Source organism: Lolium perenne, chromosome 3, assembly GCF_019359855.2.
Source record: "Lolium perenne isolate Kyuss_39 chromosome 3, Kyuss_2.0, whole genome shotgun sequence".
Lineage (NCBI taxonomy): Eukaryota > Viridiplantae > Streptophyta > Magnoliopsida > Poales > Poaceae > Lolium > Lolium perenne.
In genome coordinates, this window is record NC_067246.2 from 127,644,733 (window position 1) to 127,662,879 (window position 18,147).

General features: G+C 46.5%; 1 protein-coding gene across 1 annotated transcript; it reads right to left on the bottom strand.

Annotated features, from left to right (window-relative positions):
- Nucleotides 1-10,689: 10,689 nt before the first annotated feature.
- LOC127342365 (uncharacterized) lies at nt 10,690-15,184 on the bottom strand. The gene is made up of 3 exons (XM_051368306.1): nt 14,057-15,184; nt 13,782-13,963; nt 10,690-11,460 (listed from the first exon to the last, which is right to left on the bottom strand). Exons 1-3 carry the CDS (start codon nt 14,181-14,183, stop codon nt 10,888-10,890), a joined length of 882 nt encoding a protein of 293 aa, XP_051224266.1. The 5' UTR covers nt 14,184-15,184; the 3' UTR covers nt 10,690-10,887.
- Between the last annotated feature and the right edge of the window lie 2,963 nt (nt 15,185-18,147).

The window sequence follows — 18,147 nt, forward strand, 5'->3', positions numbered from 1 at the left end:
GAGATCAAAATGAATTGTGTTGTGTCTCCAGAGCTCCGAGGATCTGGATTATAAAGGCTCAAGATCTAAGGTTATAAGGGTAGAGATCCTATCGGACACGACTAAGCCTAGACTACGCTAAGCATTCCTTGACGTACACGTCATGGATGCGACCGACATTCATCATGGGCCGGATCCGATAGCTTGTCTTTGGGCTGGGTCCCACCTTTGTTGTTCTTCATCAACTGGATTGCTCGGTTGGGCCATTAGGCCTCACCACCATCTGTAGGCTACCCGGGCTTGCCGATATTAAGGTCCTACCATGGTATACCTAGTTGGCATATCCACGACGCTAATAATACTGAATATATTCATAGAATTGCCAATGGGTAGAGGAGAAATAAAGCCATCTTTTCTCTGTAAGATGGACCCAAACTAATCCAAGATACAACTAGATCATGCTACTGCTTTCTATAAACAATTTTTTGGCTCTCAAATTTCCTCTCACACACGATTAAGGGATGATGTGTGGTCAAAGATGAAACAGGTGATTGAGATGGATAGATTGGAGCTTGACAAAGAGTTCACTGAAGAAGAAATTAAGGATGTGATATTTCAGATGGAAAAGAGCAAGGCGGCTGGTCTTGATGATTTTCCAATTGAATTCTTTCAGAACTGTTGGGACATTATCAAAGATGACATGATGAAGATGTCTCTCATTTTAATCATTACAAATTTTCTTTAAGCATAATTAATTATGGTTTTATTACCTTAATCCGAAAAAGTGAAGACGCTTTTGTGATTCAGAAGTTCAGACCTATCTGCCTGCTTCAAGTGTTGTTCAAAATTGTTACAAAAGCACTTACTGTCAGAATTGAACATGTAATGGCCAAACTAATTTAATGTTGCCAGAATGCTTTTATCATATGGAAATTCGTTGCTAATGGAGTGATGTTCTTGCAGGAAATCCTCAAAGAAACCAAGTATAGTGTGGTTTTTAAAATTGACTTTGAAAAATCCCATGACAGAGTGAACTGTGATTTCCTTTTTGATTGATGCAGACAAAAATGTTTTAGCAACAACTGGCTCACATGGATCAATAATGTTGTCTCTGGTGGCACATTGAGTGTCAAAATCAATGATAGTGTGGGGCCATACTTTGGCAGCTTTAAAGGGGTGAGGCAGCGTGATCCCTTAGCCCCCTCCCTATTCAACTTGGCAGTTAATTGTTTTCCAAAATGTTGATGATACAATTCTCTTTATCCAAGATGATCTGGATAGTGCTTTAAACTTGAAATTATTTTTGTATGTGTTTGAATCCATGTCTGGATTGAAAATCAATTTTGAGAAAAGTGGTGTGCTTTTGATTCAATCTGATAACAATTATCATATATATATATATATATATATATATATGTATATGTATATGTATATATATATATATATGCTGATCTTTTCAACTGACAAACTGGAATTTCGTCCATAAGATACATTGGGACTCAAGTCCATGCCAGAACAACTGTGACTCAAGTCCATGCCAGAATTTCGTCCATAAGATACATTGGAATTTCGTCCATAGGATACATTGGTCGTTGTGTGTCACCACCTCCCACCTATCCTACACATTCGATCAAGGTTGTCACTGCGAAGCTATAGTCAAGGTGCACGGGGTCTTACCGTCTAGCCGTTGGTACTCCGCATCTTCAAGGAGAATTCAATTTCACCGGGTCCATGTCGGAGACAACGGGGCAGTCGTTACACCATTCATGCAGGTCGCTACTTATGCGACAAGGAATTTCGCTACCTTAGGACAGTTAGAGTTATTGCCGCCATTTACCAGGGTTTCCATTTTGAGATTCTCACTGCGAGCAATCATTAGATCATCTTCCTATTTGTCTGTTTAAGTGGTGGTGGAAACTTGAAAAAGATAACGGACCTTGGGAGAATTGCGTGTGGAGTAAATACTTACACAATTCATGTTCTTTCTCTGCCTGTCACAAATACAAATTATACCATGTGGTTTGATATGCTGCATGTAAAGGATATCTATCTCGGATGGAGAAAATGGTAATTGGTAATGGGAAAAAGAACACATTTGTGGGGTGACACCTGGTGTGGGTTCACCCCCTTGGAAGAAAATATTCCAGATGTCTTTGAGATGCAATGAACAAGATCTGACAGTTGAGGCTGCTGCTAGGAACAATTGGATGTTTACTTCAGGAGATGGTTACCAATTAACTTGCAAGATCAGATGAGAGGGTTGCACAAAATCATGTGATCCATCACCATCTCTCTCCATCCTGATACTACTGTTTGGAAGTGGACTAAAGATGTCAATTTCAGTGTCAAGTCTGTCTACAAATAGCTTTGTAGTAATGGGATAGATAGATCTTTTAAGCATTTATGAAAGGCAAAAATCTCCCTAAAAATCAAAATTTGGCTCTGGCTGATTTGGCATAATGTCATAGATGCAAAAGACAATATGAATAGAAGAAATTGGGTGAGGAACAGAAAGTGCCAATTCTGTGATGAAAAAGAGAATATTCATCACCTCTTGCTCACTTGTGCTGCTGCCAAATACACCCGGAGCTACGTTGCCAGAGCTATAGGCGCCAGAAATAGACATGCATCTTTTTCTCAGTTCTTTTGGTCATTTTCACGTTCCTCCCCGTCAGTCGCAACGTCCAAATTGTAGACATTGCTGCTGTCTGCTGGGAAATTTAGAAACTGCGAAACAAAGCATGTTTTGATGGGAAACTAATCAAATATCATGTTTATCTAATTTGCTACTCTTTTCTGTTTATGAAATATTAGGCCGGGTTAAATAATCCTGCAGATCAAGAAGCTCTAAGAAAGGGCACTGACAACCTGGTGGTCGTGGCTTTAATTAGCGGCACACGAAGCAAATCCCTCCCATTCCAATCTTGGTCTTCTCAGCGCTGGTGCCTCTACCTCGGATACTGATGGTCAACATAACCATGATGATGACAATGCTTGATGCTCGAATGTTGTGGTGGATGATGCTGCTGTCTACTTCTGGTAGAAGCTTTTTTCCGTTAGATCTAGCTAGCTACCTTGCACTATGGTTGTAGTCTCCCAGTTTGTTCAGATGGGGGTCTGCCTTTTTTGGTTATGTTATTGTTTCCGAAACTCTAGTCCCACCGTTGGTCCTAGAACTCATCTGAGCCTGGTTCCCCTAACGCTAGCAGTAGCCGGCGTTCCCTTTAGTTTGCACCTAGATGGTTTCCTCTGTTCTTTTGGTTATGCTTTATAATGGAAACGATCCCAATCGCGGTGGGTTTCACGTGAAAAAGGTAACATACATGTGTTACTAGTTTATGTTAGTATCTTCATAGTGGATAGTAACTTATATGTGATTTTATGTATTGTGTCATTTATTATATCGTAGACTCATCTTGTCTTGGTACGTATGATGTTATGGTAACGTAGCTAGTTACTACCACATCATTCTCTTTCTTCATTTAGTGTTATGCCATGTCACCAAAGTGTGTTGGGATGCGTGATGTTACTACCTATATTATTTCCACTATGAGTAGTCTCATATCGAGTAAGGCATGTACGATGCTTGGAGATGGTTAGGAAAATAAATTATTTTTTCGCCTAAGCACTTGTGCTTATATATAGAAAAGGATGCTTAACTAGGCACCTCTGTTGAAATATTGGGCCCACTTTTAGTGGCCCAAATTAGATTTTAGTTTTTCCTATAAATCTCAAATCCCACATAGTGCCAGCCTTGTGAGTTTGAGCCCAAGTTGATGGTAGCTCACTAGGGAGTGCCAAGAGGTGGGAAGTTTAGTCCCACATGGAAAGTTGGGAGGAAGTTAGACCACCTTATAAGGTGGGTTGTTCCACCACTAGTAAGTGAGTGAGAATAGGAGTGCTACACGCGCGCGCTCCTCCTCCTCCTCGATCGCTCGTCTCGACTCGACTCGACACGACACGACACGACGCGCGCGCTCGTGGTGAGTGGATTGAGCCTCGAGGCGAGACTTTCCTTACTTTTTGCAGCTCAGGAAAACGAACAGAGTCCTAGACGGACGCGTCGCAGTTAGTCGGTTCGGGTCGCTCCCGGATCGTGGGCTATCTGTAACCAACTCGAAACGTTCGTGCGACGTGGGTGTGGCCCACGTTGCCTAGGGTTTCCCGAGCCTATATAATCTCCTACCCGGCTACCGCAGAAACACATCTAATATACGAGTTAGGATTTCCACCTCTCTCTGCTTGCGCCGCCATCGTAGCCTACTCCATCCCGCGCGCCTACGTGCATCGGCGAACGGGAGAGCAGGTCTCCGGAACCGCTCGTCCTTGCGATCCTGTACGGGAGACGGCGAATTAGGTTTTTGGGAAGTGCTCTGCGCGACTGCTCAAGCTCTTCATCACAGGTCGCCTTCCGTCCAAGTCGGGCGGTGCTGCCTACCGTCGTCTTCAACGCCGTCTACTACGACCCGTCGTCCCCTTCATCAACAACGTTGTCATCAACAACGTTACTGCTGCAACATCGTCTGCTACACCTTCACCACCACCTCCACCAGATCGGTACGTGCGACATATCTCGATCTGTTTAGCGATGGATGTTGTACTGTTTGCTCTGCTACTGTTCATGTTGATCACTGCATCTAGTATGTTCGAGTTTCTCATGTTAGTAGTTACTGTCGTCATGCTTAATATTCTGGAATTAATCATGGAAATTGTACCTAATTATCCAACAATCCAAAAACCTAATTGTAGGCAATTTCCTGAGTTAACAATGGCTGGTTTTTCTGATGCACTGAGGCCGGATAAGTTTACCAGTGTGCACTTTAAGAGGTGGCAGGTTAAGGCCATGCTCTGGCTTACTCATCTGAAAGTGTTCGAAGTTACTGATGGTTTACCTGAAGGAACTATATCTGACCAAGATCAGAACAAGTTCAAGGAAAACAATACTCTCTTCGTCGGATGCGTTCTAAGTATTCTTGCTGATCGTCTGTGTGATGTGTACATGCACATATCAGATGGTAAAGAGCTCTGGGATGCACTGAATGCTAAGTTCGGTGCAACCGATGCAGGCAGTGAACTGTACATCATGGAGAGCTTCCATGACATCAGGATGGTTAACAACCGTTCTATAGTCGAACAAGCTCATGAGATACAGTTCATTGCGAAAGAGCTTGAACTCCTTAAGTGTGCCTTATCTGACAAGTTTGTGGCTGGATGCATCATCGCTAAGTTGCCTCCTTCATGGAGGAACTTTGCCACAACTCTCAAACACAAGAGACAGGAGATATCAGTTGAAAATCTGATAGCATCTCTTGATGTTGAGGAGAAAGCTCGGGCTAAGGATAATACTGAGAAAGGAGAGGGTCAGTCTAGCGCCAACATGGTGCAGAAGAAACCCTACAGCAAGAACAAAGGGAATAACAAGCCCTCCTTCAATAAGCCTATGAAGACTACAACCTTCAAGAAGAAGATGATGATAAACAAATCAGATCTGAGCTGCTTTACATGTGGAGAGACTGACCACTTTTCTAAGGATTGTCCAGAGAGGGCAGACCGCAAGAAAAAGGCGAGGCAAGTCAACACGGTGACCGCTAGCAATGCTGATGGGTACGGTAATCTCTTTACTGTTCTTTCGGTATTTCAATCTCCATGTTGGTGGATTGATACAGGTGCTAATGTTCATGTGTGTGCTGACATATCCATGTTCACTTCTTACCAGGTCGCCCGGGATTCTTCCGTCTTGATGGGGAATGGGTCACATGCTTCTGTTCGTGGTGTTGGCACGGTAGATCTGAAGTTCACTTCGGGGAAGATCGTGCAGCTAAGGAACGTGCAGCATGTCCCTACTATGAACAAGAATCTCGTTAGCGGCTCCCTTCTATGCAGAGATGGGTTTAAGGTTGTTTTAGAGTCGAATAAAGTAGTTGTTTTCAAGTTTGGACAATTTATTGGTAAAGGCTATGAGTGCGGAGGCTTGTTCCACTTTTCGCTTTCTGATTTCAGTAATAAGTCTGTGAACCATATCAGTGGCAATGTTAGTGATGATACCAGTGTTTGGCATTCTCGTTTATGTCACATTAATTTTGGTTTAATGTCTCGGCTATCCAGTTTAAGTTTAATTCCGAATTTCACTATTGCCAAAGGTTCTAAGTGCCATAGTTGTGTGCAATCGAAGCAACCTCGGAAGCCTCACAAGGCGGCCGAGGAGAGAAACTTGGCACCTCTAGAACTCATACATTCTGATCTATGCGAGATTAATGGTGTGTTGACAAAAGGTGGAAAGAGATATTTCATGACATTGATTGATGATGCGACTAGATCTTGCTATGTTTATTTGTTGCGAACTAAAGATGAAGCTTTAGACTACTTTAAAATTTATAAGGCCGAAGTTGAAAATCAACTAGAGAGAAAGATCAAGCGTCTCAGGTCGGATCGTGGTGGCGAATATTTTCCTAAAATCTTTGATGAATTCTGTGAGGAACATGGCATTATTCATGAGAGGACGCCTCCCTATTCACCCCAATCAAACGGGGTTGCCGAGAGGAAAAACCGCACGCTGACTGACTTGGTGAATTCCATGTTAGCCACTGCTGGTTTATCAAAGGCATGGTGGGGGGAGGCTTTGTTGACTTCATGTCATGTCCTGAATAGAGTTCCTAACAAGAATAAAGATAAAACCCCTTACGAGGAGTGGGCTGGGAGAAAACTATCACTTTCGTATTTGCGCACATGGGGATGTTTGGCGAAAGTCAATATTCCAATTACTAAGAAGCGCAAACTTGGACCAAAGACAGTGGATTGTATCTTTCTAGGTTATGCTCCTCGGAGTGTAGGATATAGATTTTTAGTAGTTCAATCCGAGGTACCTGATATGCATGTTGATACTATTATGGAATCTCGTGATGCAACATTTTTTGAGAATATGTTTCCTATGAAAGATATGCATAGCATTGCTAGAATTTCTACTGAGATAATTCCTGAGTCCAGTACATCTAATGAGTATTTTGAACAATCACATGAGAATGTTACTGAGAAGGATGACAATGAAGCTCCTAAACGGAGCAAGAGACGAAGGATTGAAAAATCCTTTGGTGATGATTTCATTGTGTACCTTGTGGATGATACTCCCACGTCCATTGCAGAGGCATATGTATCTCCAGATGCAGATGACTGGAAAGAAGCTGTCCATAACGAGATGGACTCGATTCTTTCTAATGGAACTTGAGAGCTATCAGAACGACCCCATGGATGCAAGCCTGTGGGCTGCAAATGGGTGTTCAAGAAGAAGCTGAGACCTGATGGTACTATTGAAAAGTACAAGGCGCGGCTTGTAGCGAAAGGCTACACACAGAGAGAAGGCAAATATTACTTCGACACCTATTCACCTGTCGCTAGACTTACCACCATTCGAGTACTACTATCCATGGCTGCCTCCTATGGTCTTATCGTTCATCAAATAGACGTAAAGACAGCTTTCCTTAATGGAGAGTTGGAAGAGGAAATCTATATGGATCAGCCTGATGGGTTTGTAGTAAAAGGTGAAGAAAGAAAGGTGTGCAAGTTGCTGAAATCTTTATATGGCCTGAAACAAGCACCTAAGCAATGGCATGAGAAGTTTGACAGAACTTTAACTTCTGTAGGCTTTGTTGTCAATGAGGCTGACAAGTGCGTTTACTATCGCCATGGTGGGGGCGAAGGTGTTATACTATGTTTGTATGTGGATTATATTCTAATCTTTGGTACAAACATGAGAGTAATACACGAGGTCAAGTCTTTCTTGTCAAAGAGCTTTGATATGAAAGATCTGGGAGAACCTGATGTGATTCTGAACATCAAGCTGATTAAGAACGAGAGTGGGATTACTCTAACGCAATCCCATTATGTTGAGAAGATTTTGAGCCGGTTCGGCTATATTGATAGCAAGTCTTCTCCAACACCTTATGATCCCAGTGTGACACTACGCAAGAACCGGAGGATTGCCATAGATCAATTGAGATATTCTCAGATCGTTGGCTCACTCATGTACTTAGCGAGCGCGACTAGACCCGACATCTCTTTTGCTGTTAGCAAGTTGAGTAGGTTCATTTCAAACCCGGGTACTGATCATTGGCATGCACTTGATAGAGTCATGCGCTACCTATGTGGTACAATGAGTTATGGGATTCACTATTCAGGACACCCAGCTGTGCTTGAAGGATATAGTGATTCGAATTGGATCTCGGATGTAGCTGATCTGTACGCCACAAGTGGGTATGTATTTACCTTTGGAGGTGGCGTAGTATCATGGAGATCTTGCAAGAAACCATATTGACGAGGTCAACTATGGAAGCAGAACTTACTGCTTTAGACACAACCACTGTTGAATCAGAATGGTTGCATGAGCTCTTGATGGACTTGCCTGTGGTTGAAAAACCTGTTCCGGCAATCCTTTTGAATTGTGACAATCAAACTGTAATTGTCAAAGTGAACAATTCTAAGGATAACGCGAAGTCATCAAGACACGTCAAGAGACGTTTGAAGTCTATCAGGAAATTGCGAAACTCCAGAGTAATAACTGTTACATATATTCAAACAAACAAAAACCTAGCAGATCCCTTTACAAAGGGACTATCACGTAATGTGATAGAAAGTGCATCGAGGGAGATGGGTTTGAGACCCGTTGATGTTACACCATAGTGGTAACCCAACCTTTGTGATCGGAGATCCCGTGAATTAGGACCTGGGAAGAACAAACTAGTGGTTTAATTGAGGAGAGTATTATGTAACCCTCTCTATGTGAAGATGCACAACTCTCAATTGCTGTAAGGCAGGTTGGCAACAAGCCTTAATGTGTTTATGTTGGCTATATTAGCAAAGATGCTGTCCTACAGAGCATTCTTGAAATAACACACCTATATGAGTCTGATTTTTAAACGTCGCAATCTATGAGATTTGGGTGATCTCTAGTAAACTCATGAAGAGACCACGAAGTATGACGCATATGCTTCACCCGCGGGGTAGGCTACTGGCAGCCATGTACTGGTCATGACTTTGAGTGAAACCCTGTTCACGCAAAACTTGCAATTCAAGGCTTAGTCCATTGTTCAAGTGTGAATGGATGTAGCTTAAGGTTCTAGGCGGAAGTTCAACTTAACAGTCTCCGCTGAAACACTGGTATATAAACAAGCAGTGAGTATTGGTAAATCTCTAAATGGGGATTTGAGATCTGGTGGGGGATTGTTGAAATATTGGGCCCACTTTTAGGGGCCCAAATTAGATTTCAGTTTTTCCTATAAATCTCAAAGCCCACACACTGACAGCCTTGTGAGTTTGAGCCCAAGTTGGTGGTAGCTCACTAGGGAGTGGCAAGAGGTGGGAAGTTTAGTCCCACATGGAAAGTTGGGAAGAAGTTAGACCACCTTATAAGGTGGGTTGTTCCACCACTAGTAAGTGAATGAGAATAGGAGTGCTACACGCGCGCGCTCCTCCTCCTCCTCGCTCGCTCGTCTCGACACGACACGACACGTCACGACGCGCGCGCCGCGCTCGTGGTGAGTGGATTGAGCCTCGAGCTGAGACTTTCCTTACTTTTTTGCAGCTCAGGAAAACGAACAGAGTCCTAGACGGACGCGTCGCAGTTAGTCGGTTCGGGTCGCTCCCGGATCGTGGGCTATCTGTAACCGACTCGAAACGTTCGTGCGACGTGGGTGTGGCCCATGTTGCTTAGGGTTTCCCGAGCCTACGATCCTGTACGGGAGAGGGCGAATTAGGTTTTTGGGAAGCGCTCTGCGCTACTGCTCAAGCTCTTCATCACGGGTCGCCTTCCGTCCAAGTCGGGCGGTGCTGCCTACCGTCGTCTTCAACGCCGTCTACTACGACCCGTCGTCCCCGTCATCAACAACGTTGTCATCAACAACGTTACTGCTGCAACATCATCTACTACACCTTCACCACCACCTCCACCAGATCGGCATTGGCGAACGGGAGAGCAGGTCTCCGGAACCGCTCGTCCTTGCGATCCTGTACGGGAGAGGGCGAATTAGGTTTTTGGGAAGCGCTCTGCGCGACTGCTCAAGCTCTTCATCACGGGTCGCCTTCCGTCCAAGTCGGGCGGTGCTGCCTACCGTCGTCTTCAACGCCGTCTACTACGACCCGTTGTCCCCGTCATCAACAACGTTGTCATCAACAACGTTACTGCTGCAACATCGTCTGCTACACCTTCACCACCACCTCCACCAGATCGGTACGTGCGACATATCTCGATCTGTTTAGCGATGGATATTGTACTGTTTGCTCTGCTACTGTTCATGTTGATCACTGCATCTAGTATGTTCGAGTTTCTCATGTTAGTAGTTACTGTCGTCATGCTTAATATTCTGGAATTAATCATGGAAATTGTACCTAATTATCCAACAACCTCTTCTATAAAAATAAGCCACGATGTTTAAAAAGGTCTGATTTATTTTTAAGCACCTTTCTAAGAACTTCTCATTGTTTATAGCCTAAGTCTTACTTATGTATGGATGTTCTGATGGACTAGCCTCCCTTCTCCAGTCGTGACCACCCTAACCCTAAGGATGCCGATGGAAATATTACATGTCTAGGTTAGAATCGTCGAGGCGTCGACACATGTTCAACGACGACGAGGACAACTGTTACTTAGGATGCAAGTCGACACGTAAGTCGGCATACCTCAAGACGTCTTGCCCATCGAGGGTGGAGATGATAATGGCATTGAGGAACGTGAAAAGAGATTTATCTAAGTTTAATAATGAAAATTATTTAGTGTATATATACATCTATATTATATCCGACATCTTTTTGGGACGGGGGTAGTGCTAGAATAGATTAGAAAAGCTAGACTTTGTAAACCGAGCCAGTCCTGCACACGTGATCAGGTGCAATTGGCACTATATTTTCAAGTGAAAGGTTTTAGGCAAAATAAGTTGCGTGTGGTGCATATGGAGCATTCGTCCAGAAGATGATGGAATCCGGACTGAAGGGGCGAATGGCCCCCTGTTTCTCCCCGGTGGCAGGTCGAAACTCCACCGCCTCACGCGCCACGATGTCGATCTTCCTTTTAGCCTCCATCGTCGCCGACCGGTAGAAAACCACTACTACATCAGTGCTGAATGTAAAGCTCTCCGTCGTCTCCTCCTCTGTCAGTGTTGTCTCAGACAACTCCGTCGGTGGCACGGGCACTAGATCTTCCTCCTCAGGGAGCAACCAGAACAGTGCGTGGTAGTGCGGATTAGCATCAAACATGCTCGGCATCTCAAGCCGGTTGGCACAAACGCTTGATAGGTGGCCACTGGAGATGCGCACATAGTACTCCTCGAAGCCGTCTAAGCGCGGCCGGATACGCACTGTGAGCTTGTCGCCGGAGCACTGGAACAGCAGCACGTGGTCGCTAGGGAATTCCAAGGTTTTCCACATCTGTATTGGAACAGAAGCAGGCTGCATATCTTCAGGCTTAGCCTTGTTTGTGCTGAAGTCCACCTTGTCCTATTAAATAAAAGGCAAATATATAGAGTAAGTACAAAAATATAACCAAGGCGATGATCCTTAGATTAAGACTAGTCATGGTGAAAGTACCACGGCTAATGCATGTCATCTTAGCAAAAAGCTAATGTGTCATAAGAGAGAGGTGACATTGGTATCATAATACGATATCGTATGGTAGCACGTAAAACTAAAAGTTTAATGAAAACATTACCTTTGTTCTAAAATACGAGCCTTTTTTAAAATTGTTTAGCTTTCTAAAAAGGCTTATATACAACTTTCTAAAGAGGCTTATATTTTTAGAAGGAGGTAATAAATCTTGTACATAAATTTCCATAAGTATTTATATAAACAATTAAATATGTTAAGATTATGATATACAACTAGATAATACTATGCATTATACGGTTAATATCACACTATGATACTCCTTGCTATGACCAGCCTAAAGGGAAACTATGGACCTAGTGAGACATTGTCATCGAGACGCAGCAAAATAACGGTATGATGATATACTAATTGTTGGACCTTTTTATGACTTCAAACTTTGTTAATAGTATCAGGTTAGGAAAAAATGTGTTTCGGTGTGAATAGGCATTATATTCATTTTGTCCCGAATTAACTGACTCATTTTTACCTAGATATACACTAAAAGGTGTCTAAATGCACGTGCATCAGTCGTGAGCCTCTCATAGAAGCACCCAAGGCCCCCGCGTCGCCTCCCCGCTTGGGCGAATTGGGTGGAAACCCTAAGCACCACCGTCCCTCTCCCCCTCTCCTCTGTCCTCCTCTCTCCCTGTCACCGCCGGCGCGCGCGTGCGGGCAAACGCCTGCGATGCTCTGGGCGGCGGCAGGCAACCCTCTCTCGCGTCGCGCGCGCAGAGGAGGTGCGGGATCGGCAGCGGTGATCACCGGCTGGTTGCGGGGTTGGCCATAGGATCGGCGTGGCAGGGTCATGGGCGGGATCCGGGGTGGTTGCCTCGGTCGTTGGATCGGCGGCGCGTCACGCACTCGCGCTTGGCTGCCTCGACGTGGGTCGCGGCAGCCAGGTGATACTTGGTGATACGGCCGGCCGCGGGGTGACCCTGAAGGCCGTGGATCCGGCGTCTACATCGGCGTGGTCGTGCCTGGTGGTGGCTGGTGGGTCCTCTGCGCCTCTCCTTCCCGGTGGCTCACGATGGTGGCCTACTTCGGGGTTGGGGGTGGCGACGAACGATTCATCACTGGGTCTGTGGTAGGTGGCGGCCTCCTCTTCCGCAGATGAGGTCGACCGACGGGCAGCGGCGTGGGGGTCTGCCTGTTCTGCCTAATAAAGGTGGTTGTCCTTGGGTTCCTCTTTTGCGGAGATGGGGACCTTCCTGAGGTCGGTCTTTCTTCATCTGACCGGAGTTGTGAGTTCCAGAAGGCTCCACCAGCAAATGTAACAGTGCACCTTAAGCCTGGAGTTTGCTAGATCGGCTGGTATTCGGTCGTGTGCATCCATGTTTTTATTCCGACCATTTCGTTCTGGAGGAAGCGACACGAAGCTCTATTCTGTGTTAACAACAGATGACATTCTGGTCCATGGTGAAATCAGAGGTGGAGAATATCGGAAGGCCGGATTGGAGGACTACCAATAAAGGTTCGAATCCCTGTGATGTTGATGGACTTGCTTGGTGTTCCAGGTTTCGCAGCACTAATATGCAAGTGGGGACGGCAGCACAGGTAAAATTCAGAGTTCTAACTTTCAGGGTGAAGCCCAAGGTCTAGCCTTAACTGATTGTGTCTACCAATGGGCTTGTTGAAGACATTGTTTTGAGAACGAGGACTATCTTCAGGGTGAAAACCTAAAATCTGTTGACCGGGCGATGGCGACGCTTGTGCATTGTTCCCTTCTTGAAGACGCCGCTTTTGGAAAGACTGGAGTTCAGGTGTTGTCTTGGTGGTGGATGTATTGTTGTAGGACTGGAATACCGTAGCGGGACTTTTATTTTTTTAGTATTCTTCTCTTTTTTTAGCTGTGTGTATCCGTATTGCATCGGGTATTGCGTTGTTTGTAGAGACTGTGTGTAATTGGTATCTCTCGATATTAATATATTTCTTTTATCGAAAAACAAAATACATTGTGCATCTATCTACATAAAGTCGAGTCGTAATTTCGGATGTAGTATATGTAGAACTACGTGTGTATATATGTGCATTCAACGAGAAGGTCCAATGTAAAACTATTGATAACCTACATCGACAGAGTTCAATTAGGGGAATTAGCGTGCGTACATCAGGTTAAATCGATGGTGTGCATTGTTGGAAAGGAAAAGCAATGGTCAACGGCGATGCATACATACCACGATTCCACCTTGGTGATGACCATCCTCTTTCGGTTGTTGGACGCCGTGCTCGTTTGTCTTTTCTTCGTCGCTCGGGAACGTGATTTTGTGACTCTCTGTCGTGTCGATGACCGATCTAGGATTTCTCGAGAACATACCTATCGATTCACTTGTTTTCTTTCCGTGATTTGCCTCAATCTCTGCATTACAAGCATAAGACCTAGTTTTTCACATCTAGTTGCTCTACTAAAATAGATTAAACGACGTTGATTATCAGCAAAAGTTCTACTTACGTATCCGCTCCGTCTGGATCACCGTGGTCGGTTCCTGAATCTTGCACGACACGACGGAACTGTAGATGGCCAAGGAGAGCAGCATGGCGAAGAACATCGCCTGTCTTGCCCTCCGTCCGGCCATCATAAGGCGGCCAAAGTCGACTCTTTGGGAGTACCGAAGTGAAGCGCCGCCGTCGACGATGAACTCGACTATTATGATGCTATGAAGGAGACAACAAGGTCCTCTCAGAAAGGGATCTCTTTTCCATCCCCTCTCTCTCTCCCCCTGCTACAGTTTTCCCCTTGAGAGTCTCCCACCCTCTCCCGGGCCAAACCGAAGCTCCCACCGGCGGCCATGCCGTCTGGAGGAGGCTGAGGGGAGGTACCGGCTTCTGTAGTATAGGATCTAGGTTTAGGTGTTGTGGTTTTACCTCTATGGAGAATGGGAGTAGGACTCCAGATCTTGTCAATCAGATCTGGGGCGTCCTGAGTGTCTTCATCCTCTGTTCTTGGCTCTGCTCTGAGCTGAGGCAGGAGGAGATGGTCCTCTCAGGCATCTCCGACAATAAGATTGGCGTCGGAAGCTCCTCCGTTCGGGTGGTGTGGCGCGCCGCTGGGCGGTCATCTCTTGGCCTCTTCTTCAAGCCTCCATGGTGGAAGATGGAGGAGAGTTTCCCTGAGATGAGCTTCATTAATAAGCGCGGTCGTTCTTCGTCAGTTCGAATCAGAGCGGCTAGATCCTATTTTCTCTCAAGTCACCGTGGTGGTGGAGGAAGAAAAGGGGTTCGATCTGCGTCTGTTTTCTTCGGATATGGCGGATGGGGAGATGCGGTGTATGCATTTGCCTTTGAGAGTGAATCCTCGACGGCCTCTCGCCGGTCTCGGGCTGGCCCGCCGTCGACTTTTATGGCCGAAGGGCGGCCACTCTCGACTTGCATGCCGTCGTCTGCGAGCTGCTGCAAGGTTATCTTCAACCTCCAGGCTATGCCGATTCGGAGGTCCTTCTTTTCCGGCGCGTTTAGCTCCCGCTGCAGCGACCCAAGTGGTCACGTCCCCGGTGTCGCTGCGGTTGTTCGTTGCCGGAGATTCAGCGAGCAAAGTGGAGAAGGAGCTGGACTTGGACTTGATGGCGTTTCTTGTATTAGATCTGAGGTCCTTTGTGTTAATTTGCAGGACTTGGATGTTTTTTTTCTTTTTCTTTAAGGTCCTGTTTGTAATCTGTAACTCCACTGCTCTTAGTTAATGCATCATCTAGGTCCGTCGGGACCTATCCCCGTTCAAAAAAAAAAAAAAAAAAAGGTCCTCTCAGAAAAAAAAAAGGAGACAACAAGGTCGTCAACTATCGTCCCTTGGATGCAAATAAGACATTGTGGCGATAGGACAAGGTTTTATAATCTCTAGTAATAAGTTATGGATTGGTGGCGTTGGTAGGTCAGGAAAATCGAAACAAATTTTCGTCCGTTAAAAAAACCGATCTGCGCAAGGACGTGATGGTACGTTAAAAACCATGATTCGTCCGTCCAAAAACTCTTCGTCCTTAAAAAACGAGTCTGCCATTGCGTGGTTTCCATCGCTAGAAAACCGGCCTCCACCCGTCGTCCGTGCATCCAAGCTTGACATAACGGATCGGAGTCGACTTCACCTGAGTCCGTTCTAAATACGATTGCCAATTCCTTGCCGATAAAACTAGGATCGAACGTCGTGCACATCTACTCCGTATACAATATACGAGGCCAAGACGCCTAACAAAAGCTCTGGACGATTCGATCTGACTTCATAGCGATGATGACTGGGCCGGGCAAGAAGTCGGCGTCGGTAAGGCTTGGCCGTGGCAGGGTCCGCCCCTCACCTCGCCGACGGGAATCTTATCGCGCTCTGGGCCACCTCAATCAGATCCAAGCCTATGCAAAATACCCCACAGCACAGCAGCGCATCGACCACGGAGCAACCCTGGCTAGCGGCCATACCTGGTGCCATCTTCGCTTTCAGCACGCGAGTTGCAGGCGTCGTCGGGATTGGCTTGGTCACGGGTTTGAAATGCCGGTGGCCTGGTCGGGCACGCGGATATAAACTCCAGTGGCCACCACGGAGCGCACCGCGGATCACCAGGCCAACCTCAGCATGAGCGCCTCGATTCACACGGCCACTGCGGCGGCGATCGTGGCGTGCTCGATCCACGTGACTTGAAGTTGCAGTGGCGCGAGGCTGGCATCGTGGCATCCCCGTAGAACGTGAAGTAGGCCACTCACCTAGGGAGAAACTGTTTGGTGTTGTACCAGTTGAGCATGGACGCGTTCGGCACCACGGCCGAGAAGGCTGTCACCGTGAACGCCGGACAGCCCAAGCGGTAGTTACATAGGCGTGGCGTCGTTGACTGAAGATCCGGGCAGCGACGGTGGCTTGGCCGGGGATATCGGTCATTCCGGCATTAGGATCACGCCGCCAAGTGGGATGGGCCACTGATTCATACCAGAATTGGGCTATGTACTGTGATTAGGAAGGTGTGCGCCGCGCCCGTGGGATGGTATCAATGTTTGTTAGGGTTTTGAGGAACTTTTTACTGTTAAAAACAGTTAGTGTTGTCTAGAATATGCTATCATACACATAAGTGGAGATTAGCTAGTATCGTGTTTATTTAGATCTTATTGCCCGTTAGCCTGTTGGCAAGGAACATGCCACATTTATATAATTTATAGTCCCGAGTAGTACTACCTCAGTTTCTTGATATAAGACATTTTGGCAGTTTAAAGTGGACTACCAGAACTTTTTAGGAACGGATGGGAGTAGGAATTAGCCAGTGGTACTAATCTTTATTCAAATCCAATACATAGTTGATGGAATAGCCTGACGTAAATAAGACAGAAGAAGATTAGATTATGTCTAGCCTAGTACAAAGCACATTTCCAGTGATCACTTCCGCTCTGCTTCGTCGTCAGAATAAATCATAGTCCTTTCCTCCTTTTTTTTTGCGGGGATCCTTTCCTCCTTCGACATAGCAGAAGATATGTTTAATCGATGATTCCGTATGCTTGTGCGCTCTTCGATCAGTTTTGGTACAACAAACCTCATTATTCTTGAGTTTGATTATCTGTGTACTTCACCATCATCATTATAAAATACTTCCGTACAAATTATTGATCATGCGTGCGTTTCAGGGCTACGTATCAACATAAATGACATGTAAGATTGCCGTCCTAGCATTGCTATCACAAAAAATCTTCAATCCCCAGGGAGGTCGAACGGCTCCACCCTCTGACGCGGAGCCGCGCCGACATGGGTATCATGCGCATCTCGGCGTGGTGCTTGGACCCTGCGGCCATCCCCAGGGAGGTCGACCTCCACGTCGTGGAACCCGACGATCCTCCCTCGCTGGCCGACATGGCGGCGCCGTCGCAGGCCATCGTCCCGCTCCACGTCAACACGTTGGTTTACCCCGTGCTCGTCCATGTCACGTCCACGGTAGACTTCCGGCGGGCTACTCCGGGCGGCGCCGCGGCTGGTGGTGGCGACGGCGGCAGGACTGATGCTTGGCCAACACGCCGGCAATACCAGTACACTCGCGGCATGCCAGACGTGCTGCCCGGCTCTGGTGGCGGCGGCGGCGGCGGCGCTCCGTCGTCTGGCCAGGCTGGAGGCTGTGGCGGCGGGTCCACACGCACGCTGACGTCCGGCACCATCGTTGCTGACCTTGACCACACAACGCGACGCGGAGCGAAAAGAAGGCGCCGTGGGGGCCGCAAGATTCGGGCGCTGCGCGCCAAAGCCCTGGCAGCTGCCCAAAGCGCCGGCACAGCTGTTCCTGGCGACGCTGCTGACGCGGCCGCCCCTTGATACGCGTACAGCACGCGTCCGTTGGGAACCCCAAGAGGAAGGTGTGATGCGTACAGCGGCAAGTTTTCCCTCAGTAAGAAACCAAGGTTTATCGAACCAGTAGGAGCCAAGAAGCACGTTGAAGGTTGATGGCGGCGAGATGTAGTGCGACGCAACACCAGGGATTCCGGCGCCAACGTGGAACCTGCACAACACAACCAAAGTACTTTGCCCCAACGAAACAGTGAGGTTGTCAATCTCACCGGCTTGCTGTAACAAAGGATTAGATGTATAGTGTG